Source organism: Perna viridis, chromosome 4 (genome assembly GCF_037379345.1).
Source record: "Perna viridis isolate PV_CMFRI_1.1 ecotype Kerala chromosome 4, ASM3737934v1, whole genome shotgun sequence".
In the NCBI taxonomy this organism is placed as follows: domain Eukaryota; kingdom Metazoa; phylum Mollusca; class Bivalvia; order Mytilida; family Mytilidae; genus Perna; species Perna viridis.
The window spans coordinates 18,253,362-18,279,926 of NC_142448.1; the positions used below are offsets into that span (position 1 = coordinate 18,253,362).

A 26,565-nucleotide genomic window follows, 5' to 3' on the forward strand; every position below is an offset into this window, starting at 1 on the left:
GTATATATATATATTCTCGAATGCGTTTTTGGTATCCCCTTTTTTTGGGGCACTCCTGTCAAATATTTAAAATGGTTTTAATCCTGCAGTACGGTATGAATTCATTGATATTTGTTTTGTTTTGTTTGTTTTTATTTGTGTGTTTTTAGACCACCCCTAATGGACTTAGAAGAAAATAAAGATATTAGGTTACAAAAAATATGTTAGGTTCTCAGGCACCGCCGTATCCCGGAAAACCCTTCCGCATCTGCGATTTTTATTACAGTAAAATTCGGAAATTTTCATATCCAATCCGGAATCGACTTTTAATTAGTTACGGAATCATTTGCGCACTTGACAAATATAAAAAGTACGATGCGAATGAGGATGTTATTTAACATTGATCATTAAAAACGTTTGTCTCGTGGCGGAGAGATGCCTTTTATTTCTTGCCACATCTCATATTCCAATAAAGTTTTTGATGGAGTAAATTATTTAACTTCTCAACATCATGTACGTTTACAGAAATGTTCATTTCGATGAAATTGCTCGGAAAAAAAGCCTCCCTCCCGCACCATTTTTGTTTAAAAAGTGGCCTGAGAACCTACGCATTTTTTTTATTGCCTTAACAATGTCATGCAATTAATAAATCGAGTCAATCCTTAAGTGTTTTTGTTTCATCTAATGCTTCACCTCATCTCACCTATCGTTTTCGTGGCCACTGCCACACAAGGTCCAGGTACGTGTACAGAGTCTCCACTTTTCTCTATCCTTCGCTGCCATTCTTGCTGACGCCCAACTACTCCAGCCCAGTTGTGATCTTTCTTGCTCAGTAGTCCTCCTCCATGTTGTTTTAGGCCAACCAACCTTTCGAATTCCTTCAGGATGCCATGTCAATACTGTTGTACATATCCTGGTGTTGTTCATTCTGATTACATGTCCAATCCATCTCCATTTCCTGTGTGCTATTGTATCACTTATTTTTTTATGTTCTTGACCTGCGGTGTAGATCTTCACTTGTTATTTTTTTCTGACCACCTTATTCTTACTATCTGTCTCTGAAATGTATCAAGCTACATCTCATCTCGCTCTGTTGCTTTCCAGATTTCAATTCCGTGAATAAGGACTGGCACAACCACGATTTTGAATAATCTTACCTTTCTTTGGGTGGAAAATTTTGGAAAACTCCAGATTTTCTTTAACCGCATGAATTGTACTATGGCTTTTCCTAATCCTTTGTTGATGTCCTCATCGCAGCCTCCAGCTGATGTTTCAATGCATCCAAGGTAAGAGTAATTAAGGGAACCAATGTTATAGCGGAAATCAAAAGAAAGTAATCCAGGGACAAAGACCAATCACGGAAAATAGAAATACACAACAAAGAACATTAAGTAACAAAACTAATGCATACAAATTAACAAAAGCAAATGAGCAACTCGGACTCCACTAAAAACTGGGAGCATGGACCAGGTGCACTGGTAGGGTAAGCGTCCTCTGCTGTTCTAGAAACACCCGCCGAGTTATTCATAGAAAGTCAAGTCAAGGGCAGACGAAAGAGGAAAGGAAAACAATGACACGATGAACAAGTCAGTTTTCACGGTGCAGATTGATACACCATAACGATCCACGAGTTCATGAAATGTTTCATCATCCTCTATTTCCTGATAATCTATTGGATCTTTGATGATGGAATTCAGTCTCATTACCTCAGTTTTCTTGGTGTTGATCTTGAGGCCAACTTGGTTTGCATTTGTATGTAGTCTTTGTGTCTTGCTTTGTATATCCTGATATTTTGATGATAACAGAGCCGAATGGTCAGCAAAGTCTAGATCTTCCAGTTTAGTTGTGAAGTTCCATCTTATTCCTGTTGGTTCCCTTTCTCTTGTTCTTTCCATTATGAAGTCAATGAGTAATATGAAAACAAAACCTGATATAGCCCTGTTTCTCTCCTGTTGCAACCCAGAACCATTCTGATTCTGCGCTCTTTACTAACACTATGCATTTGAAATTTTAGCATCCTGATCAACTTGTCTGGGATACCATAGCACTTCATGATGGACCAGAGACTATTTCTATGGATGAATTTAATGCTTCATCTAATGCAGCTTGAAGATTAGGTTGAGACCATGTTTCTGTAACCTCAAGTCTTAAAGTCATTAAATGTTCAATAAAAAAAAATCCAATTTTATAGCTATTGACAATATCGGTATTCTGTACATATGTTTCGATGTATAACTTTAATATGAGTCTTTTTCTTTTGTTCTTTTATCACATTTTGATGTTTCCTTGAGAAAACAATTGTTGTATTGGTCAGTTATGGGTCGATTGTCACCTCTATTCCTATCTTCGTGTTTGATTTCTTTATGTTTTGTCATTATCATACTAAGATTTTTATATGCACCAAAATTAAAGAACGTGATCACAATGCGATCCTCCCTTTATTAGCAACTGAAGCAAAAACGATGAAGAAGTTAAATTGCTCAAGTTTTTGTTCACATTTTTGATAACATTTTCAAAAACATCGTATAATTGAATCCTGAACAACACTCTTATCATGGCTCTCTTTATTCCAATGAAATCAAAACAAATAGAATCTACTAATTTAAGTTTAAAAAAGTTTAAGAAATACAGGCATGTACAATATTTTTACAAGAAATGCAATGTATATGTGGAAATCTCATATACATGTAACATTATATGACACTCAGTTTCGCTCTAGGTCTTATTTCCTTTCATTACCATATCATTGATTTCTTGTAATTTTACCATCGTGAGTTAACCCCCACGCAAATGAACTAGATTTTAGACGCAGCTAGTTGGGTATGTAGAAATTCAGAAATATCAATTTCTGATATCACCAAAATCTAGTTTGTTTTCTCTTTTTGTAGTATTGGATATGACGGCAAACAAGTTAATAGGGACACAACGATTTAAGCAAATGAAAACATATTCAAGTGTTAAATCATTTTAGAATCGAATTTCGATATTTTCCATTGTGTTATTGTGAATCGAGGCTGCAGATACCTCTTACTTAATATGAAGTATTTCTTTGTAATGTTGATTGCATGGGTATATATACTCAAAGTGAAGCTTATTTTATGAACAATAATCATTCAATAGATTTGTATTGTACTTGGTTTATTATTGAATAGCGTGACATTGTGTTATTTCAAAATTATTGTATATAGATGACAGTAATTATTCTACTTTACCAAGAACAATGTTCTAGATATTGCAATTAGTATACATAATTTGATATTAACACTAACGTACTTTGTTAAATAACATATTTGACAGTTTTTTTTTACTATTTGACAAAACAAAAATGAAATGAAATTACAACGTTGGTCATGCATTGTCATGCGCTAAAACATGATCGTGCCTCGTACTTTAGAATCGAAATAATTGGTTGGCTGCATTGGTAAAAAATTAAAGAACACAAACACAAGCATAAAAAAAACAGAAAAAGACAAAAGTGCTTTTACCTAATAATTCAAGTAAAAGCCCGAATAATATTTTGAAGCTTTGCTATGTTATTTTATCTAATTGAATCATTCAAAATCGTAGTATCAATCGCATTGCTTGTGATTATCCATATTATATGAATTTCCTTTCTTCATATTATTTAATCATGGCAATGAATAATGGTACAAGCCCACAATATAACATACACATACATAAAGAACCCTTGGGGTCCAATTGATGTATAGTTTCTTGATGATGCTAATATATTTCTACATGTACATAGATCTGTCTCGTTATAAAACTAGACAACAATTGATTTACATCTATGCATTAGTTGAATAACAATTGTAAATAGACGGAAATTCCATGCAACGAATAAAAACAATATCTATTCACTATAACATAATACATAAAGCTGCCAGAAAAAAATGATAATCCAAAGTTGTTTCGTTTCAACATATATGATTTACAGATTCTTGAAATTCTAAGGAAAGAGAAAAGCAAAGATTAACTGCCTTCAGGATTAGCAATAGACTACTCCAGTAAAATTTTTAACGATACTAGTCAACAATAGAAATGATACAACATTTTTATCAAAATCAATATTTTACTGTTTAACTGAAAACAATAACAAATAGATAGAATATTTTTTTAATGTTCTGCGTCACACAGTAACAAAACAATCAATTGCAGACAGTTTCTGGACCAAATACGGACGGATCGGAAAGATCATTTGAACTCAGTTTGCGGAATTAAATAGAGAGATTATTCGTTTTGAAATAATTTCGTTTTTGAAAAAAAAGATTAACAGATGTTGTTTTGTTTGTTCGTTTGTTTTTTGTTTTGCTTACAGAAATGCTGTCAATTGAAACATATATATAATGACAAATTTAAATTCGTATCCTTATTTTGGAGAAATAATATACAATTACTAATAACATTTCAGAGCTCGTTATTGTGATAACATCAAAAAGTCAAAAAAAGGCGAGGTAAAAAGGACTACTAGTAATTTCAATCTTGATTTTTTAAAAGAATATCTAATGTTATATATGATTACAATCAAGTATAAATGTTCTTTGACTTCCATTTAAATAGTATCTTAAAATTGAAATGCGAAAAGAATTATCCAATGCTTAACGTTAAAATTAAAGGAAGTCACAACTCAAAAATGAAAATAAATCAACTTGTATAATGAGCAGATACAACAAAGGGTATGTATCTTTGGTTCTCAAATCTAGCTCGCTTCTCGATCAAGTCATGTGAAGTGCTATTTTAAAGAAATGACACGATTGAGATGGGGATATTATTTGAAATCTCTAATGACGATATACAGGTGATGGGATCGAACATATATGTTTGCTTGAATAAAATGGTCATACATATTTTGTCAGAACAAATTACGTTCACAGAAGAAATGGCCACTACTTACAGTAAAAGTTAATGATAACAAAACAACTAATCACTGTACCAAAATATATTTGATGAAACAAATATTCAGGAATCAAGTCAAACTTTAAATATTATTGAGTTATTCCCGTACTAATTTACAATCGGATTAAAGCTTGATTGTTAAGTCATTATAATTTGCTTGTGTAATAATGTATTTTTCTAACAACTTGACACATTTAATCAATTAGTCAATTGCCTCCAACGCTACATAGAACGAAAACTGGATACTATTCTTATATTACAAAATTGCTGATACAACCTCTAATAAGATTAATCCTGTCTGTATACAAAGTGCCTGTATATACATGATGTGGGGTATGAGTATGTCATTGTATGTTTGTTCTTTCGATTTTCAATTATTCTCCGTCCAAATAAGAACGGTGATTAAATTAATATGTATTAAGGTCGGTAATAATTGAATATTAAGCACAGACCAATCGACAATAATTGCATCAAACAATGATATACTAAATAAAGCTAAATAAGTTACAAATTGATGTATTCATATTAAATGAAAACAACATATTTATCATCAATTTCAACAGGGTGTCTATGGATGATCACGGTAGTGGATAGTACATGCCAAATTTTGTTTCCAAAACAATGTTTATCCTTTAAATATCACAAACTCATGTTTTCTTCAAGATAAATATTGGTTTGTTATTTACTGAAGTGGTAAGAATGAATGAAAAATACATAGAAAGCACTAAAAATTTAGAATAAAATGCAGCGATTTTTTTATCTGTTTATAATTTAGATGATTTATCAGAAAACTATGAAAACATATTCTTAGTTGTCCACTTTTTTACAGAACAAGAAATCTGTGAGCCAATGCCACTTGTGTTACCCCCGATTTGAATCGTTATATAAGGAAAATAAACAAAGACCACGGTAAACAGAAGGTTGTTGTCAATCCAAATGGCATACCCACAGGAAGAATGTATTAAAGTTTCAAGCCGTTGTGATGAAGATTTGCTGAGAAAACTGAGACGGAAAAAAATTGTTAAGGGTAAAACAGTATCCCTGTTTTATCTGACATCATAGTCAGATTACATTACAACGAAGCCACTGCTGGTGGACCTAAGGTCCTTGAGGTTATTCACCAATTTAATAGTCAGACGTGTCTGTCCCCGAATGATATCGCATAAATAAAACAATAAACGAATAACAAAATTCAAAATACATGAAACACTGAGGCTTCATTCCTTGTAGTGTATATCGTAGAATAACTATTCTAAAATTGAAAGTCAAAATAACGCATTTTAATTACATAGTTTATTAAGTTATCTCGGTGAATCTTTTCTTTACGCAGTATCTCGGTGAATCTTTTCTTTACGCATTATAGAAATGCCCTTATCAACAATTACCCGAAATCATATGTTTCAAACATATTTCTTCATACTATCAAATACATCTAATGTTTAGTATTCAGTTTTTGTTAAGCTTCTTATATCAAGTATTGTTTCTTACAGATGATGATCTTCACCATTATAAATGGTAAACATATCCTATTGAATACATTGATTTCATGTACGATAAAACATATTTTTGAAAATATATTCCAAAGGTATTTATTGTCATGATGCCATTTGCAAGAGTAATCAAGGGAAGCAAGGTTATAGCGGTAATCAAAAGATTGCAATCCCGGGACAAAGACCAGACATGAAAAACAGATATACACAACAAAGAACATAAAGTTACTAAAATCATGCATACAAATTAACAAATGCAAATGAGCAACTCGTGCTCCACTAAAAACTGGGAGCATGGGCCAGGTGCACCGGTAGGGTAAGCGTCCTCTGCTTTTCTAGAAATACCCGCCGAGTGAAGTCCGGGGTAGACAAACCAGAAAGGAAAACTATGATCCGTTGAACAAATCAGTTTTTATGGTGCAGATGGATACACCATAACGATCCGCGAGTTCATGATGACGACCATAAAACTTCTGTAGTGATGACTTCAATCTTGTAGCAACATAACCCTGTTCCAGAAGCATATTTGTTAGAGTTCTAGCGTGATACGGGGTTATGTTGCTACAAGATTGAAGTCATCACTACAGAAGTTTTATGGTCGTCATCATGAACTCGTGGATCGTTATGGTGTATCCATCAGCGCCATGAAAACTGATTTATTCAACGGGTCATAGTTTTCCTTTCCTCGTTTGTCTACCCCGGACTTGACTTTTTATGAGCAACTCGGCGGGTGTTTCTAGAAAAGCAGAGGACGCTTACCCTACCGGTGCACCTGGTCCTTGCTCTCAGTTTTTAGTGGAGTCCGAGTTGCTCATTTACTTTTGTTACTTTGTATGTATAATTTTAGTTACTTTATGTTCTTTGTTGTGTATGTCTGTTTTCCATGTCTGGTCTTTGTCCCTGGATTACATTCTTTTGATTACCGCTATAATCTTGGTTCCCTTGATTACTCTTTGACAAACGGTATTGGAAGAAATGATCGTTTTTCTTCATCTTCACAAACTGGTTTAAAGAGTCTGTGGAAACCAATATCCAAAATGATGGCAACAAGTCTGTATAATGATGAGTTTTAGAAAGACTGCTACTTTTTAAAAATTGTGCATGTTTGTTTATAGACTACTTATCATAAACATAATTGATACAGCTACGCGTTATTTAATATTTAAATGATTAAGATTTTTCATAACCATATATTATGTCATATTTTTTAGATTGAAACTGTTCAATAAAAACTCATTAAAACTTTATCAAATATTTAAAAGGGATTTTTTTTTCTGCAGCTAATTTCTCCATTTGCAACAATTCAATACATTGTACATTATTTAACGTACTGAAATAGTTCAATATTAAAGCGTGTTGTACTTGATTGATGCTGTATAAAGTCTTTGGACAAATATTTTTACAGTAACAAATCGTTATTTTTATAGATAAGTTTGCTTTTCAAACTTCCTCTAAAAATGTGTCGAAGCTTTGTTAAGAGTGTAAAATAAGTGAAAGATTCATTTCTTAATTTTACAGACGACCGAAGTTGTTATGTTAAGAGGAGCACATACATCAAGCTCCGAACGGCATCTGACGTTAAAAATTCACTCTAGACCTCTCAGGAAATGCAATAAGTGGGGAAAATTGAATGGTTATCCGATTGTCAAACGACGTATGATTTGAATTACGCCCGAGAATTTCGAAAGGTCTGTCTGTAGCGGTAATAGAAAAAACAAAGTCTGCCGCTGCGTTTAGCTTGCACGTACATATTTGATTATTTTTTTTCAGGAGAACTGTAGTTTCTTATGAAATGTGCAAAAGCAAACAACGCGTATAATATACACATGTAACAATTTCATAACCGCTACCTTAACTCAAACGTCCTTGATTTACTAATGATATACATTTGATTATCAAATGAACTGAGTGTAATATGATTATGCTCCAGTTAAAATTTTACTATCTTATGGTTGTCACATGATACTTATATGCTTTTCCGGTTGTCACGTGATAATTATATGCAAACATATGAAAATTAGATATATAAAAAAAAACAATATTTATATATGAGAATCACATGACAATCATCTTAATCGAACAATATATGATTATTTTATGCGGCATTTTATTTTTTGCTTGTGTAGACCCAGACTTTTTTGTTACATTGCTCGCATAAATGTATAAATAAATGTTTTGCATCGCAATTTGTATTATAAACGATCCTAAGTTTATCTTATCCTTATCATTCCCTTTGCAGTAGAAAGTTGTTTGAGAATCAATGAAAAGGAAAGTCATTCGTGTAAAAAGTAACTTATCACATGTTAAACCATTCCTTATTCTTTACATAGTACCGGTATTATACTCAGATTGTACTATAACCCTGAGAACTTACTAAAATGTTTCTCTCCAATAAACACATCGTGTTACCGACCAATTTTGCTTTCATGACATCAAAAGAAATGTACTTTTCATTAATGACGAGTAACAGATTGAAAGAATTCACTCGAAAGACTTAATAAAAGTAATAGGATTTAAGTAGTAATGATTAGTCGAAAAATCGGCAGTCATCGATCTCCTTACGATCGATATTCCATCGGTGTTATTGCCGATAAGGAAAGAGCGTTAAAACACACTAGTTTTACTCGGTATATCTTTTTTTCAAAGGTCTTATTCATATGGACTTCTTCCAAGTTTTAAGTATCAACAATATGAGTCCTTAGAATGTTTTATTCTCATAATCGAAATTGCAGAGGTATAGAAATTTAAACAATTACAAGAAAGATGTATATAATAAAATTACTTTAATACGTGAATCTCAAAGTTTGTAGTGATACCGGTTGTAAAAATTCAGCATATGCAGCATGAAATTAAACCGGAATTTTCACCGTTATACAACAGTAGGAATGAATAAAAGTCGAGCTGTACAGTTTTGATAATGTCTCCATTTCGTGTTTTAGGGTATCGGCACCAAATTGTCTGACAGAATACAGACACGTGGGACAATGATGCCAGGAAATCCATTGTATGTCTCCAATACGCTACAGTTAAAACCTAACTCAAATTACGATAACCTAAAATGATACCCTAGAGGATTAATGTCTATTGTGTAATAGATGATTTCTGTATGTTTTCCGATAGTCAAATGCAAGTAACATAAAACATTATTATTTTGATGCAACATGATTATAGAGCATTAGTGATCACGTATCTATAGAATGGAATGATTCCAAGGCGACGTTATGATAGAATGGTGAAAATAATGCTATTGTTTTTTTGGAACTTAATCAAACATATTGGCCTTTTTTACCAGGCATAGTGACAATGTTTGACATTTTATATGAATTGTGTCCAGACTTCGTGTCTGTATTATGTTTATACGATTATTAGTATCATGTGTGTTCTGGGTCAAACTTTGTCTCTTTACTCAATAATGTTAGGACGTACGGGTATTATTCTGGTGGTATTTTCCTTAGGTATTGTTCAATAGCGTATAAGCATCATTGCATTCTATCAATGTTAGGACGTACGGGTATTCTTCTGGTAGTATTTTCCTTAGGCATCGTTCAATAATGTATGAGCATCATTGCATTCTATTAATGTTAGGACGTACGGGTATTCCTCTGGTAGTATTTTAATAAGGTAGTGTTCGTTAACGTGTAAGCATCATTGCATTCAATTATCCATTATCTACTTTTTTACATAAATATCCTTTATGTATAAGCACTATATTTACAAACAAATCTTCAAAACTGTTCTGACACTCGATGCAATTTTCATATGTTCTGTCGTGGGTAACTTGATTGTGTATATTATGACGATTGAAATCTCTGAAATCGGACATGACTTGGTAGTTAACAATTTTTGACCACTCAATCAGTGTTCATTATCTATTTCCCAGAGTACCATTCCTTTTATTCCAACTGGATGTTGAGTACGGTTATCATGGTTGTATAGTTTATTTGGTGCCACATGAGATGGCGACTACAGTCATTGAGCAATGTCCACGAGGGGGGACGGGTTGAAAATATAATTATTTAAGGAAATCGCATACGTAACAGACCCATTTCTGCTAATTGTGTGGGATAGTCGATGAGCAAGCGTGGAACATGCTCGATATGCACTTCGATCTCACGAGGAAAATATATTTGTTCTACCCAGTCCTACCTCGTGGAAGTGTATATTGGGCATGCTCATCAACTTAACTCAAAAGGATCTGTATCTGACTTTTGTCAATGGTTTCTATGTCATGTTTTTGTTCTTGATAGTTCTATGAGGTGGTTTCTGATTTTATGTATCTTGAATAAATTTGAATTTCACATTCTTTCAGTTGCACCAAAAATTGCACCTATAGAATTTATACTGGTTGAACAAACTACATAACGCGCAATGTAACAGAAATATAGTACCGAAAAAGTAAGTGTTGTGAGTGATAAAAATATTTCCAGTGAGTTTTCCCATGAAATGTCAACGCAATTGTTTTGCAGTATGTTAACTTTAATAGAATCGATACCTCGCACTGAACTGTCAAAATTGATTATCATACAGAATTAATTTCTGCATCTCAAAGCCATTATATATTTTATACCTGAATAATAAATATCGGTGATGAAATATTTGTTAATGTTTTTTTTCAGGCTAAAATGTTAACAGAATATGTGAATTGGGTGAATTGACTGCGTGCATGGTCGTTCATAAAAAAACATATCCATAACTTTATCATTTGTAAATTGTGTTATTAAAAATTGGTAAAAGACTTAATAAGATCAAAATACTGTTGTGAATAATCACAGTCTTAAAGTTACTCTGGAAAACTAGAGTCGCAGATCTTAATTGCAATTTGTAGTTTTGAGATTATAGTTCATTTTTACTGCAACTTGCATCTCTCAATTCGACACTTATGTTAGGGGAGCGTGAGATTCTCTGTAAAAAAAAAACAAAAAAAAAAACATGAATGGCTCCAAATATTTCTGTCGGTAGTGACGTATGCAGTTAAGATGACGATTGAAATTTCTGAAATAGGGCAATTACGTTTTGAAAACTCAATCAGTGTTCATTATACATTTACCATAAGGTTGGAAAGTACCTTTTTTGTTCCAATTGGATGTTGAGTAGATCTACAGTTGTTTGAACTTTTATTGCAGACGCACATCATGAGTTGTAGGAAGTCTAGCATATTCCCGTTGGTCGAGTCATCGGCGATTAACAACATAACGGCACATTATCAAAGTCCTGCAATGAAAAAAATGTAAGTCGAGCACAAATAGTTCCGTCCCTCATAGACAAAGCCTATTTTTTTTTAATTCAGCAAATAATTTAACTTATATCAAATGCATCTTATATACACATTGTAATGCAGAATACAAGCTTAAACGTTATAGTAAGGCAAAGCTGTAGTGACTGTCCTCATAGTGGTATTAAATCAATAGATATACCATCCGAGAGCCTAATTTCAGTTTGACTTGTGGAACTTTTCTGGATTTCTGGGTTTAATGCAGCAATTGAGAAGCAGATAAAGCTACTTTCGTATCACCATCATTAAATAATACGTTTACTTTATAAGCCTATGATCGTTAATAATTATTTAAATTTATAAAGTTTTTGTTCGTTTCTGATGTGCCATAGTAGTAGGCTTTTGTGGCTTTATCTAGCAATACCTAAACAACAACAATTAAAACTTTTATTATCACTACAAGATTAACATTTGGAAGAACAACGATGTAGAACTTATGATGAATGACATAACTATTGATTATATTGATTATATAGGCCTCTCTAGCTTCTAAATTCCTCCTCTTATGTGCAATAACCGCCTAATGTCATAACAACAACACAAACCTACAAAAACACAACGAAACAATGAACGAGTTTGCTAAATCAGGCCCAATCCGTATAAAATTCAGACAATTCCAATGGTAGAGGTGATTCGTGGTGCAGAAAACCCCACAAAACAAACAATTATTTTTCATTTATCATTTTTTGAATCACCTCTAGTCTGATTTTTATAAAGATTGTTTTTTTTTCTCAATAAGCTCAGTGATATTGACCTTGTTGTACATGTGATTTTTATACTTTCTCTGACTTAAGTTAAATTCATTCATTTATTTATTTTATTTCATTTTAGTATTTTATTTAAGTTAAAAGGTACTATCAATGGCGTCTAGACTCGGAGAAAAGATATATATTTTATTTGAAAAGTATACACGGTATATAAAACTAAACAGTAACTTTATAATTCAAGTGAGACAGAAAAAAACAATAATTACTTTTTCTAATGCCGCATCTATGAAATTATTGAGTACATTGTAGCAAATGGCTAATGCCCGCTGTACTCTCTATTATTGTTGAGTCGTAAGTTATTTTATGATTTAAAACTACATACCATCTGATCTTCCAAATAAGTGATAAATAAAATTGTATACAACAATTACTGAAACTGAAACCAAAATTATCGAAAAAGAATTTAGCACTGAGGAGTTCTACTATGTGCAATACATTAAATGAGGCCTCGATGTTTCATGGGTTTGAGATTTGTGTTTATACAAATATCGATAAAAACCTATGATATTAGATAAATGCTACATAAAGTGTCAACAATAAGGTCAAATAGAACCATTCAAGGGATATCCATCAAATGCCACTGTTTAGACTGGTGAGGCGTAATAGAAGATATTATTGTAGGTCATTAAAGAGGCGAATAGAATGCCTCAACGATTAAAGAATAGTGAATCAAAAAGATGACTGATTGTAACCTTACCTAAAAACTAAGTCATTTTTAGTACTGCCATACACTAAATTTTTCCTGTTTAGTATTTGACGTTACTTCTCCAAATCCAGCTTTCAGTAACTGCGAGGTTCTTTAATTGGATATCTCATTTTGTCTATATGTTGTGTGTTACAGTTTTCCATAAAGGAGTATTGGATATAATACTGAATGATTTTTTTGTTTGCTATTGTTCTTTTATTTTTTATTTATTTTTTTTCAATTCAATTTTGACTTAAAATTAAAGAGGAGTTAGGGCCTTATAAAACTAGTTTAACCCAACCGCAGACATGTGCCTGTCTACAGTCAGGAGATGTAGGTCATTATTGTGTTTTCGTGTCGTTATTTTACTTTTTACTTTATTTTGAAGAGTTGTTATAATTCTGTTACCATGGATTTTAATACATTTGTTGTCGGGGCCTTTTAGAATTTAATTAAAGGTGTGTTTACACTTATTGTTCAAAGACCTTTGGTGATCTCTGGAAGTATTTACCCTTCTTATAAAGGGTATAAGATGGTGTTTTTGTTGCGTTTCACCATCCATTAATTTTTCATATCATAAAACAATGTAGATTTGTTTTGTAGACTTATCTCTGTATATTGCAATATACCTGAAACAATCAACCGTAATGGAAGTGGGAGGGTTAGCTCGACATAAAACCTTCTTTGATCACCTCTCGATCGGAAATGCTTGTACCAGGTCAAGACCATTGCATTTTTTTGGTACATTGTGTTTGTAGATATAGTCTCTCTTTCCTGTCACATTTAGCTCCTGTACATTGATTTTGATGTCTAAATTGCCTTATTTTTAATACTTCGGTAATATTTATTGATATTTTCAACTTTCAGGTTTTTGGTTTAATATTGAATTTGTCATTTGGACTTCTTTTCACTACTATCAGTAGTTTTTTTCAATATCAGTTCGGTCATTTTGTTTTTTTCCTTGATCCATATATCTATATCTCGGGTATCTGACATAATATATGTTTTTCTTTAAAACTTTTAAACTGTTGGCTATGTTTTTATATTGAAAATCTCAACGCGTTTGTTCCCAGGCAGTGTCTGAAAATGAGTACCATTCATTGACTAATCCTACGAGAAGGAATGACCCGGCCAGCAAAAGCTATATTTTTATATAGCCTAGCTGGCCGAGTGGTCTAGGGCGCTGGACTTAAAGCAGGCGGTGTTGCCATAGATGTCACAGTGGTACGAGTTCGAGTCCCGCGGAGGGAACGACCAAAACTTTGACAGTTCTAACATCGTTGGGAATTTTTCAGACCCTTCTATATATATATATATATATAGTTCCCATGTGCCATGAAGACAACATGTTCAGTCTGTTAATCATTGACTTATTAATCATTTTAACTTGATCAAATATTAATGGTTTTATTTTCCTTCCAGTCATGAAGCTCCATTAGCAATCAATTAGAAGTTTGATCAATAAAATTTCCTACACTTGTCCTATGCTTGTTAGATCTTGGTGCAGTTAAGGTGGTGCGTAAAATGTCAAGTGATATAAAAGTAATAGGATTTAAAATAAGCAACCGAGTTCGTGTAGTATGCTTACAAAAATACTGTCATATTAATTCAAAAGTATTTGCTGAGACAATGTTAAGAAAAAACTTAAACATCCATATCATTACTCTACATTTTTCGAATTCGTTACTGAGGAAATGGATCACATTCCCTGTTCATATTTTATTTCCTGTGACGTGGGGGAGACATACAACGATAACAGTAAGAACTATCCTAAAGAACACTACAGACACAATAAAATCTACCTCTCATACTGACTTTCATTCCGAAATTAAAATTGGAAAGCTTTCAACCAAACTCTATGACAAAGTCGACGATGTTGATTTCCTTTTTGTCAACCAACCTTTTCTTTAAAATAAAAAAATAAAGTGGTTTTTGTATATGTATGTTGTCTCTCAATGCATGCATTTTTCTTGAAATTGCGATCATTGGACCGATTTCTTTGAAAAACTCGGCGATGGTAATGCCAATAGATTAAATTCATCAATTAACAAGTTTATGGCCATCATTGTGACAATTCGACTATGAATATAATTCGTTATTTAAAGAAACAAACTATTAATCGCACAGAATTGAGAGATTCCATATAGCCAGTCAAGTAAGTTCCTCTTACCTGCCTTGCCAAATTGATGATCCGCGGCGAATGACAGTTGGATGAGATCTTCGGAATGTTTTGGATGCATTTTTGATAAGACAATCTAATAAATCTGGGTTTGTGCAGCTGAAAGTTCTTTGAATTCTATCAATGTTTCTTTTCATACTATGCTGCTCGATATGAACATGTTAGCACTAAGTTCGGTAAGGCGGAGAAAGCTTCATATAAATGTTCGCTTGGTTTTTGTTTCTATCTTCGATTGCCATTGCGTGTGCAGACTTCCAGAGTTCGTATGTGTTTTTTTTTCTTTCCTTCAGTGTTATCTTCAATGACTTGTTAACCGTACTGAAGTTTTGTTTTATAACTTGTCTGGTTTTCCTTAACAAAATTATTATATACGTCTCTTTTTCTTAAAAAAAATATATCGGCATTTTATATGTAATTTGATTCTAGCGAAACGTTGAGCGACAATCGGTGAGATTTTTTCCCGATTAAGATGTACTCGTTGTTGAAACATTTAAGGTTACAGACCACCAATTCAACCAATGAGCATTTGGAACGTAGGCAAAAATAGTCCTACGCAGAAATTACCCCTGTTCCTCATAGTGCTGTGAAAAAAGTTCTCATCTTATTTAAAAAATTTAAACAGTTTCTGAAAGGAAAAACATTTCTATACATTTTATAGGTGCATTTTGCTTCTTGTGATGTGAAGGCTAATCTCCATAATGATTTTTAAATATACCCCTATCTTGTGAAAACACTGGGATTTCCCATGCTATTTATAGACCCTTCACTTCCGGTGACCAGTACTGCACTGCAAGTCTGCTAACCCCACATGCCATTCTGAGGATTGTGAGCTGACATATGCAGAATCATGCTGATATATAGTCCTCTGCAGGTTAAAGTTAAGGTAAAGTCCAGAGAAGCCATTGAATATTGTGAAATTAGCATGGAATTAGTGGTTTTTAGCCTTAACTTCAAACTAAAAACAAATCAATTTACGTGTTTTTTAAAACGACAATTGCTGCACGTGTGTACCCACCTGGTAAACTTGATAACACTATGAAAGCATCACAACAAGCGTATACTCTCGTATCGTTGGTCATGTTGTTGGTCTGGTTTGCTATTTTTATAACATACCTTAATTGTATGATAGAAAAATAGTGCTATTTTGCCATTTCCAATATCTCTTAATAGTATAAAACAATAAAATTTGGTGACGTTGTTCGTTGATTTTAGATAACCGAGGAACATACTTGTTCGTAGAGACCTACGAGGGAGACTTTTGATAAATGTGATGTATTTTTTTTTTCATTTCTAATGGTCAATTATCCATTGATCAGAAACTAATTTATCGCGTCAGCCAGATTTTAACACCTCACGACAAACTAATGATATAAAGACAATAATAATCAGCTAATTTTTGTTTATGTTAGGTATATACAAATGCAATTAATATATTAATTTAACGGATATGAAATGTAGTTTACTTTTACAAGTATATGTAGTTATAATGTTTGTTCATTTAGTTGTTGTTTGTTTTTCTTCATTTGCATCATCACGATCGTTATTATTATCACCAGCATTAAGAGAAGTTTTAATAGTAACTGTATTCAGTACGAATTTAACCTGATCTCAGAAGCACTTTTAGGCCGATTTCAGTCTAACAGGGAATTGTTTTGTAATACGGAATAAGGATCTTCACTATTTTCGTATCTTTAACAAAAACAAAATGTCCATCTGATTAAAGTTTTGTTAAATCATAGAGATATAAATCCTAGTTGTTGTAAAGGGCACACAATTTTTTTTAATTTAATTCAACATTCTTACTTGTTATACCTGTCTATGACAAAGGTCGAACGGAGAGTCAGAGAGGTTTCTCTGTCAAATCATGAATGGCTCAAAATCTTTCTGTCGGAAGTGACATTTTTAGGAAGTGACGTCAGGGGGTTGGGATACGTGATTGTTTGAACTTATAACTCAGACGTAACTCGCAAGTGTAACTCAAATAATTATGCGTCCTTTATCGGTCACTGGACATACAAGTTAATATAGCGACCGATAGTGGGCGGAATATAAAGACTAAATAATTCGGGTTAACTCAGATGCACATCAAGTGTTTTAAGAAATATCGCATATTCCCGTTGATCGAGACTTCAGTGATTTAACAACACAACGGTGTTTTGTCTTGTATAGGATATCCGCCCTATGATAAGGGTCACTGCATGATCGGAAGGTTACACATGTATTGTATATTATGAAGTAAAAGGTTAAATCCGTGTATATTAGATAAAGTCCCTGGTGAAAACAATAAAAATAAAATAAAGGATGAAGGGCCTATTTACACACAGGGGGTCACCTTTGTTAAAATTAGGTATGGGGTGCAGCTGGAGCTGAAAAAAAAAACCACCCCATTCATTAGTACATTTGTCTGCAAGAAAATCAGTCCCATACATATATTTTTCAGCGCGAAATACATAAATTATATAAAATATAAGAAGACTGGAGTAGAAAAAAAAGACAAACAGAAGGACCAGACAATCCTGATTTGGGACAGGTGTAAAAAAAGTAAATGCAACAGGCAGACGGACATACGCCGGCATAACCAAGAACGTGACTCGAAGGTCCTACGAAAGAAGCATATTTCATGTAATAAATATCTATTATATTTCATTAATTATATCTGTATTGGGCAATGATACATTGGTTAATTTTCTCCGTCTCATGGATGAACTAATGGGATGGGGTAGACATTACATTTTTATTAGATCCATTCCTGGTAGGTTGATTATTATGGTGAACTTTTTTTGTTATTAACTGTACTTTTCGCCGTCACTCAAAAATTCAGACATATATATTAGGATATGGTGGAGATAAACCTTCATTTTCTTATTGCCATTTTGAACTTTGTCCAATATGTAAGTTATGGAAAGTAAAGCAAGAAACGTTCGCGGATTGAAATCCGTAATTTCGGTTTTAATGTTGGATGACATTACATATGAGTTTTTGTAATATAACAGGAATGAAAATTAATTGCAAAGAAAATACCATTATGCCAACCTAGATGAATTAGTATGTAAAATCAAACGTACCATCTTAGACTGGTATTCTGCAGTAAAAGACGTTCTTTTTTTTTAATTTTTGTTGATTTTTTCGATGTGTACGTGTGTTTTTTGCGTATGGGGAGCTACGCCCCTGCAAATAGCTCAGTTCCTCAAAGCTAAAAATTATATTATTCTTCATTTTTAAAAGCAAAGACCTATAATTAAATTTATTTACAGGTCTACGTCTGTGTCAAGATTGTCGTGAGAAAGTCTCGTCCGCATATTTGTATATTTTCAACTGCGACGTCGTATTGCCCGTGACGTCGCCGTGGACGGAAGTGAAGAATCTAGATAAAAATAACTATCCTGGTTCCCGGGACTACGTTCCAGGTATTAGCTACTAGCAATACACTCTCATAATTGTATATGCGTAACATACTGAATATTGCGATCGGGAACCAGTCTAAAAATAAACCTACACGATTGTATTCTGTCCAGCTTAAAACGCCCCAACTACGATATTTGTGAGTCGCCATGTGCGGAGGTGAAGAATATAGAAAAACGATAAGTTTCTACGCGACTGTATTCTATCCAGCCTTAAACGCCCCAACTACAATATTTATGGTGCCGTAAACAAGATGCTAAGTATCGTAGTTAGGGCGTTTTAGGCTGGACAGAATACAATCGTGTACGTTTAACGACGTCGCAGTGGAAAATATGCACATACGCGGACGTTACTTTCCCGCGACAATCTTGACATAGACGTAGACGTAAAATATTTTTACTTCTCTGTTTGAGTTTATATTCACAATTGTTATGGGAAAGTAAAAAAATAAATGAAAATGTATTTGCATGAATATTTTTTTTTATTAGAAGGCATTTGGAGACACTTTTGTTTTTGTACATTTGTTTTCTAATCTCTTTTTTTTTTTTTTGGAGAATCTGCTCCTCCATACTTTTGCGACATTGACACCGGGCGTTGGCAAGGTTGCGCATTCAAATGCGCAGCGTAGTATTTTTGTATGCAAATAAGATGTCGTTAACGCCATCTTGATAAGAATTGTTTACTATAACTGAATCGGGGCATATCAACAAAAATAAGTGCCATCTAAGGCACATTTAAACTAAATCACCTCTATAAAGCCCCAGGATGGCTTCAACAGATCCTAAATTGTCAACAAAGGAGCGAATTGTGAAGGGTAAGTCTTAGGCTGTTTCCGTTCTGTATACAACAATATTTATGTCCGCCATATTGCCTGTCGGCCATGACTGCAACTGATACTATCCGTTTCTGGATGCAACGTACTCAATGTTACATATTTTTCACTAACTGGCTGTTGCATATTACCCTATGCTCAAAGTTTCTACTTGTGCAAATTTCATTCCCACTCAATACGTCCTCTTAAAAGTGAAACTGATGCTCTCATTTAACATTTTTTTTTATCTCGTTAGAAGATTCATTGGTTGCAAGCTGGTCTTGTTAGCATGTCACAGCCCCCAAATGTTAGTTCATGTGGACTGATAAGTCTTATTCATGAATCTTCTTCAGACACAATGTTGGGTTTGAGATGAGTACTTACCATAGATGAAATATAGCTGAAGTTTGCCCAGCTTTTCCCAAAAAAACCCTCACACTTTGCAAAATTTCACATTTCCCATACCAGTTGTAAATGTCACCAGTAGATAAGAAAGACTACAAAGCTTATGTAGTAACGAATATGTTCGTTACATTGAAGTTGCATTATAACTACCATTTCAATCGTGGAACCGATGTTTCATACAGCATCTGCTTGCCGTGCAGTGTCACATATACCACATGAGAAAAGAAGAATTAGGCCCAAATCTATGAAAATTTGTTAAAATGCTATGGAAAAGAAGACATTTTCCTAAAAATTAATTGATAAAAATTTGTTTTTAATAAGTGAGAGTAAAAATAGTTGAAAAACATTTAATCTTTAATTTGAAAAAAAAAATAAACAATTGAAATGATGCCTACAAACAATTTTTTGGGAGCATTTGCAGAATTGTCAGATATTTCTTAAGTTGACAAAACAAGGTCAAGATTTATTAAACAATAGAAAAACTATCATTGCTGTTTCATAGATTTATGGAACTAAGCACATGAAAGAACCATATCTCTTCTTCAGTTTAGCATTTTCATAGGAGTGTAACGATTCCATTACATGATGATACGATACATACTTGATACATTTAGAAGATCTCCACATATGTTCATGAATATTTTGCTTCCAGTAATCAGATGGCTTGTTCAAGCTTTATTTATGCTTGTTTCTTCCTCCAAGCAGCAGATTTATACTCTGCTTGGGGACCACAAGTTTTCTGGCACATTTTTGTTTACTTTCAGTACTTATTGTCAGGGTCATTATAGAATTGGATATGAATCCCATGGACGGTTCTGGTATCGATTCCCAGGTCTTAGCTGGAAATATCGCGATGCACTGTTGCATTTATGCCCTAACCCCCTATTGTACATTTAAATATAAAATCCTTTATCTGTAACACTAGAGCAATGTTCATTCCAGAAAATTGCAGAAGAGGGCCACAGGAAACAGGATCATTTTCTGAATAATTGGGCCAATATGGCAGTATTATAAGGGGTATTTTTTTTGTAACAGGAAAGATTCAACCAACAAATAAGTTAACCTCAGGTTTGTACATGTATACACTTTATAGTTTCATTTTAGGTGTTGGGTAACAGAGATTCATGAACTCCAAATGAATGAAGAGAAAGACTAGTATACATTTTGTATGTTGGTTTTTTTCTATTATGGCATTGTGTTGTTTCCAATTGTAATTCAATATGATACTGCAGCTCCACTTAGAATATATCTGTTCTTATTGGGAACGTATCCAACCCAGCCCAGAACCACAGACAATGAACAGTTTTCCGCATCACTCGAAATTCTTGATTCTAGGTTAGCCGGCCATGTGGGTTTTGTTTTTCAGTCAGCTGATCTGAAATTTACTGGGTCCCGTCAATAGGATCGGGAAATTATCGTGTCCCCAGCACACTGTCTGCAGTTTCATGATATTGTTATTGATTCAAGAAAAGTTAAACTTTAGCTTAGATGTTTACTACAAAACTGTCAAGGCCATTGACGTTTTTAAATGACAGATACACTTCCAAACACAGAACCGAATAATCCGGGAATTCAGAGATTGACCTACAGTACTTTTTGTGCGCCAGGCATAAAATACCCGCATCAATGGCGCAAGGGCACGGTCAAGAATGAACACTGCTATAGTATTTAGTATTAAAGTCTTGACTGCATGGACACCCTGTCCAGCTCGGATCCTAAGGGTGTGGTTCATGTTCACTTGAAAGTATATCTGCTAGACTTAAATAATTATTATTGTGACCTAAGAATTTTATTGTTGTCTTACATGCAGTTATTAAGCTTTTTACTAAAATTAATAGGTGCTGTAACCAAATTCTTATCTAAGGCCAAAAAAAAGTCTGTTCTGGGTTACATTTCTCCCAAAAATAGGGTAGGTAGGTAGGTATTTTCAATTTTTTTTTTTTTTTTTCATTTTGTTTTTTCTCAACTAAAGTTCAGCCTATACAGTGAAACTTCTCCAAACTGGACCCTCAGACAACTGGTCTTCCCTTCAAACTGGCCTTTTTCAGAAGTCCTGGCCGATATACCTTAAAACCTATGTGTTTTGTCTTCAATAGACCGGCCACCCCCTAAAACCTTACATCGGCCGGTTGTTCACAGTTTTAGTGATATATTTCAAATAAAAACAACCTCAATTCTGGCCGCCCGGTTATTGTTCACCTGTAATAAATGTGTTAACAAAACTAAATAATTACGTAATTAATCATTCATTCACTGACCTGTTTGCATTTCATCAGTGGACAGATGATAATTGAAGGGGACAGTAGTTTAAACAACAAATTTAATCCAGACATTACATTTTGTCAGTGGTTGGCTGTTAATTGGTGTGTACACAAATCAGGCAACAGGAGTCATTTAACAATACAATATTTACAATCTTTACAACCTTTTAATGTCAATTAATATGACCTGTACCCAAGCCAAAACAACATAGGGGTGAAATTATTAGACTTTGTTGATAGGTAATTTACGAAAACAATACAAATAATTAATTACCATCAATAGCCTTTTGATTTGAATAAACCTTCTTTCAAAACCTTGAACATTATTTTGTCGGCAGTACCGTTTGTAAAGTCAAATCATTTATAAATGATGCAAGCTTTGAAATGTAATAAAAGGCCAAAAGTGTTGAGTTGGCATTAAACATTTTTCAACCAACAAACTGACAAGGTATAAGATTATAGAACACATTAATGGAAACAGCTCTTAGAATCCTTTTCGATTTTTCAAAATACCGGCCACCCCTATAAACCGGCCATATTTTCTTGTCCCAGTGGTGGCCAGTTTGGAGAAGTTTCACTGTATTTGTAAAATAGCATCATGTTTAAGTCATGAAAGTGTATGGTTTTTAGTAGAAAGTTTAATTTATATAAATTAACAATCACACCTATTAATCATGTCTTTTATTACAATACACTAATTTTTTGTAGGAAATTTGAACAAAATATAAGTGTACTGTATTTTAAAATGTTGCCTGCAAATATATTTTAAAAAGTTACAAATTCCTCTGTTCATTGATGTATTTTTTGAAAGATAAACTGAAAAATACATATTTATATGAATAAAGTGTTGTCAGTATGTTTCATTCATTTATTTTATTAAACCTTGAGTATGAAGAATGTCTGACCTGTATGTTATAGATGTACAAATGTATGTCTGGTACCGTAAAATAAGTCGCAACAAGCAGAAACCGCTACCCTGTCTTGAGCAGCTGAGTTCACTCGAACTAATGCAAGTTCATGTTGCTGATTGTAATATGTGTTTCTTCATAGTGTTGTTCTATTTGTCTTCTATGTCTAATAATTTTGTCTGGTTTTGTGTTTTAGACTTCAAAATTCAAACCTCCATAAGGCTTATAATGTTTAGGCTCTTAAAAAACTTTAGTCAAGAACAAAAAAGTATTGTTTAACAAAAATCAACTTTGTCGAAACAACATGGATGTCCTGTTCAACACTTTAAAGTATTTAATGCAATATTTTTGTTGTTGTGTGTTGCTATTTAGGCCATATCAAGTTAATTATAAATAGATTCTCATCCACATATGTTAAAAATATTTGGCAGGATGAGAGGCTTTTATTTTTTAACTATTTTCATTTAAAAAGTCCATAAAATTAAAAGAATTTTGTAAAAATTGCAAAATAAAATAACTCGGCGGCAGTCTTTATAAAGGTTGCCATCTTATTTTCTTTCTTGGTACATGTGAATGCAATGCATTTCATAAATCTGTCTTGCACTTAACAGTTATTGTAAATGTTTTTTTGTCAACTTCTTCATGATAAAACTCAAAAAGCTCCGTAAGTACAATCAGTCTATTTGGAAGTACTGACAGGAGAGATTTGCTTTCTTGGTGACGGCATTTATTATATTTTAGTGCCACGATACTCATGCTTCCATTGTGCTCATCGTCAGTAATACGCTTGGATTTACGTGATATAAATCAGCCTCCTATTGAAACGCTATTGTGACCAGGTTTTAAACATACTTTCGTTTTTACCGGAAATTGGCAGAAATTACTGATTTTGTTAATTTTGGAGAAAAAAATGTATTAGGGTCGGGAGAAAAAAATAGGGTTGGTTAGGAAACTCCAACCAGACATTTTTTTTTTATTTTTTTTTTTGTTGGCCTTATTGCTTTATTGGTAATAATGGGTAATTTTGATGTTGTGAATCATATCCTGAATGATGTCTTGAAGAATTCTTTTTTGACACAATGTTTATGTAAATGCACCCGTAATTCATTTACGTATCCATGTTATAGTCTGTCATAATGGTACCGTAGACTTGTAGACTTGATATAAAAATTTCATTAACACTACTTGCTGTGATTTACCTGACTAGTCTGAAAAAAAACTTATATTTGATTGTATTTTCATTTCTGAGGTTGATATCAAACTGTTATATTCAAATACATGTTCATGTATGTTGTGTCAGAGCTACAATACAGGAAGAAACATACCAAGACTGATCACTGACATGGTGCAGAAAGAAACATACCAAGACCAATCACCAACATGACGGTGTATTGTGAGTGATAAAGTCTACTCTTTAATTGCTGAAAAAATACAGAAATAATTTTAGACTTAAAAGATAATTACATATATCTGTTACTCTTCAAGTGGTACACTACCATGTCAGTGATTAGTCACAGTATGTCTCTGTGTACTGTTGCTGTGACACCACATACACGTACATGCATTTTGTGGTCTGAGTCACACTGGGGCAAATTAACCACTTACCTAAGTTATCTTCCTTTGTTAACAGAAGTAAGAATATGATTCGATTCCACTAGGAAAATTTAGCAAGTGCCAAAAATTCTGTTCGCTTAATCTTAGTTCCATCATTTATTTCTTCATAACACTTTGATAATTTGCAGAAATAAAAATCAATTTTTAGTAAGTTGAATTAATTTCTACTTGAAAATTGAATTGTAACTGGCATTTAGCAAGTATTTCTCCATAAATTTGATTACTATTAGGTTTTTTATTAATCGAAGTACCTTATTTTGCTGGTCTATCACTGGAACTTCCCTACTATTTCTGGACACTTCACAAAAAAAATAGTCCAAAATGTAATTTCTGAAAGATCATTCAATACCTCTTTTATAACCAGTTAATATGTTTCTTAAAATTATTCAGCTCAATAATATTCAGTTATTTCTGCAAGTAGAATTGAGGTCTAGTCTTCATATCAACTAAAGATTTGAGGGACTCCTTTTTGGGCCTTGAAAGAAATTAAGTAGGAAATTTAGTTCTTGCAGTAATGTGTCAAGAAACAATTATTTTCTTAAGCTGAAATTAGTTTTATTTAGAGAACATTGTATAATAAATAATTTGTTACTATAGTTTTATTGGACAATTTTAAAAATTAAGGAAAAAGGTGAAATGGAATAAAATTTGTATTTGTGTGTGAAGTTGGATCAGAAGTATGGATTGACATCCGGTTTATGCATATTAGGAAAAAAAAACAGTTCTTGATATTAGATATGAAAAATGCAAATGTATGATCAATAGTTTATTTTATTTAATGTAATATTCGAAATTTTGTCCTTGCTGCAATTTTCACAAGAATCAAAAACCTCCAGTGCTGACAGCACTTAGAGAAAAACTTGTACCTTTTGATTTAACATTGTGGAAGTCAGATGTCACAGTTCAAACTATATGTTTAGCACAATTAGCATTGCTCTCTGCATCATTCTTGTGAAGTTATTAACATACATTGTTCTGTGTGAACTGTGCATTACATGTACATGTAAATAAAAAAAAAGATTCTTTCAGGTGTTCCCTTCCCTCCAAGCTATCGACTAACTGACAGTGAGGTATTTGATAGTAAAGATAAACCTAGACCAGATGTCCTCAAACAACATTTTATTTTGGAAGGAAGACTACAAGAAGAGGTGGCTTTGAAAATTATCAACAGAGGTGCATCTTTGTTAAGGCAGGAAAAGACAATGATAGACATAGAAGCACCAGTGACAGGTATTTGTGCTACTTTCCTCTCTTGTTTTGTTTTAGCCCATCTTCCAAGACAGAATATATCTGTATAACAGTATGTCATTGTCTGTTCATCATTAAAACATATTCTAATAAACACTTGGACAAGTTTTCATAAACTTAAGTGAATTGTTTCCTTTTGTTGTTGTGAGCTGCTAATGGTTTTCATTAATAACCATTTGTCTTTTTTGAGTTCTGGCATCATTTCATGAAGCACTCTTGAGACTTTAGTACACATAAATCCATAACAAATCATGGGCAAGTGTGTGCACTTAAGTCTTGTATAAGTTTTGTGAAATGATGCCCTTGGACTTCATTCAAATGAAATTGGGATGATTCATTAGTTTCAGATAACACTAAAGTCACTTTAAGCAGTTTTCATAAAAACTTTCTGAAATTGTTAATTTCAATGTAAATATTAAGTCCTCTTACTTTGATGGGGAGACTTTCGTTTTGTTCTGTCATCACATTTTTTTAAGCACAACTCCACAGAAAGTATTGCTCTAAATTTCAGAAAACTTAGTAGGTAATTTGGACATGATGTGTAGTTGTGCATAATACCAGAGATTTTAATCGACTTGATTTTTGTGGGGAATAATGCCTCTTTGAACTTTGAAATTTCATGAATACATAGTCCACTGAAGGAGATTT

At 33.1% G+C, this 26,565-nt stretch overlaps 1 protein-coding gene and 1 long non-coding RNA gene across 11 annotated transcripts in view; one reads left to right on the plus strand and one right to left on the minus strand.

Annotated features, from left to right (window-relative positions):
• Positions 1-7,171: 7,171 nt before the first annotated feature.
• On the minus strand, positions 7,172-17,166 carry LOC148619155 (uncharacterized). 2 transcript variants are annotated; one of them, XR_015921546.1, is made up of 3 exons: positions 17,081-17,166; positions 11,431-11,576; positions 7,172-11,267 (listed from the first exon to the last, which is right to left on the minus strand). It is a non-coding gene; the product is annotated as an uncharacterized LOC148619155 (long non-coding RNA). The 2 variants fall into 2 exon arrangements; XR_015921547.1 differs by having other exon boundaries at positions 17,072-17,153.
• Positions 17,167-19,305: 2,139 nt separating this feature from the next.
• The window catches only part of LOC148619156 (protein phosphatase 3 catalytic subunit alpha-like), a 34,045-nt gene continuing 26,785 nt past the window's right edge, over positions 19,306-26,565 (plus strand). For 8 of the 9 annotated variants that reach the window (XM_088578754.1, XM_088578757.1, XM_088578756.1 and 5 more), the window contains exons 1-2: positions 19,306-19,484; positions 25,699-25,899. In XM_088578754.1, the coding sequence (XP_088434880.1) occupies positions 19,436-19,484; positions 25,699-25,899 (250 nt within the window). In that variant the 5' untranslated portion in view covers positions 19,306-19,435. Of the gene's footprint in view, positions 19,485-24,355; positions 24,449-25,698; positions 25,900-26,565 lie in introns of all 9 variants that reach the window. The other variant, XM_088578755.1, reaches the window with a different exon arrangement.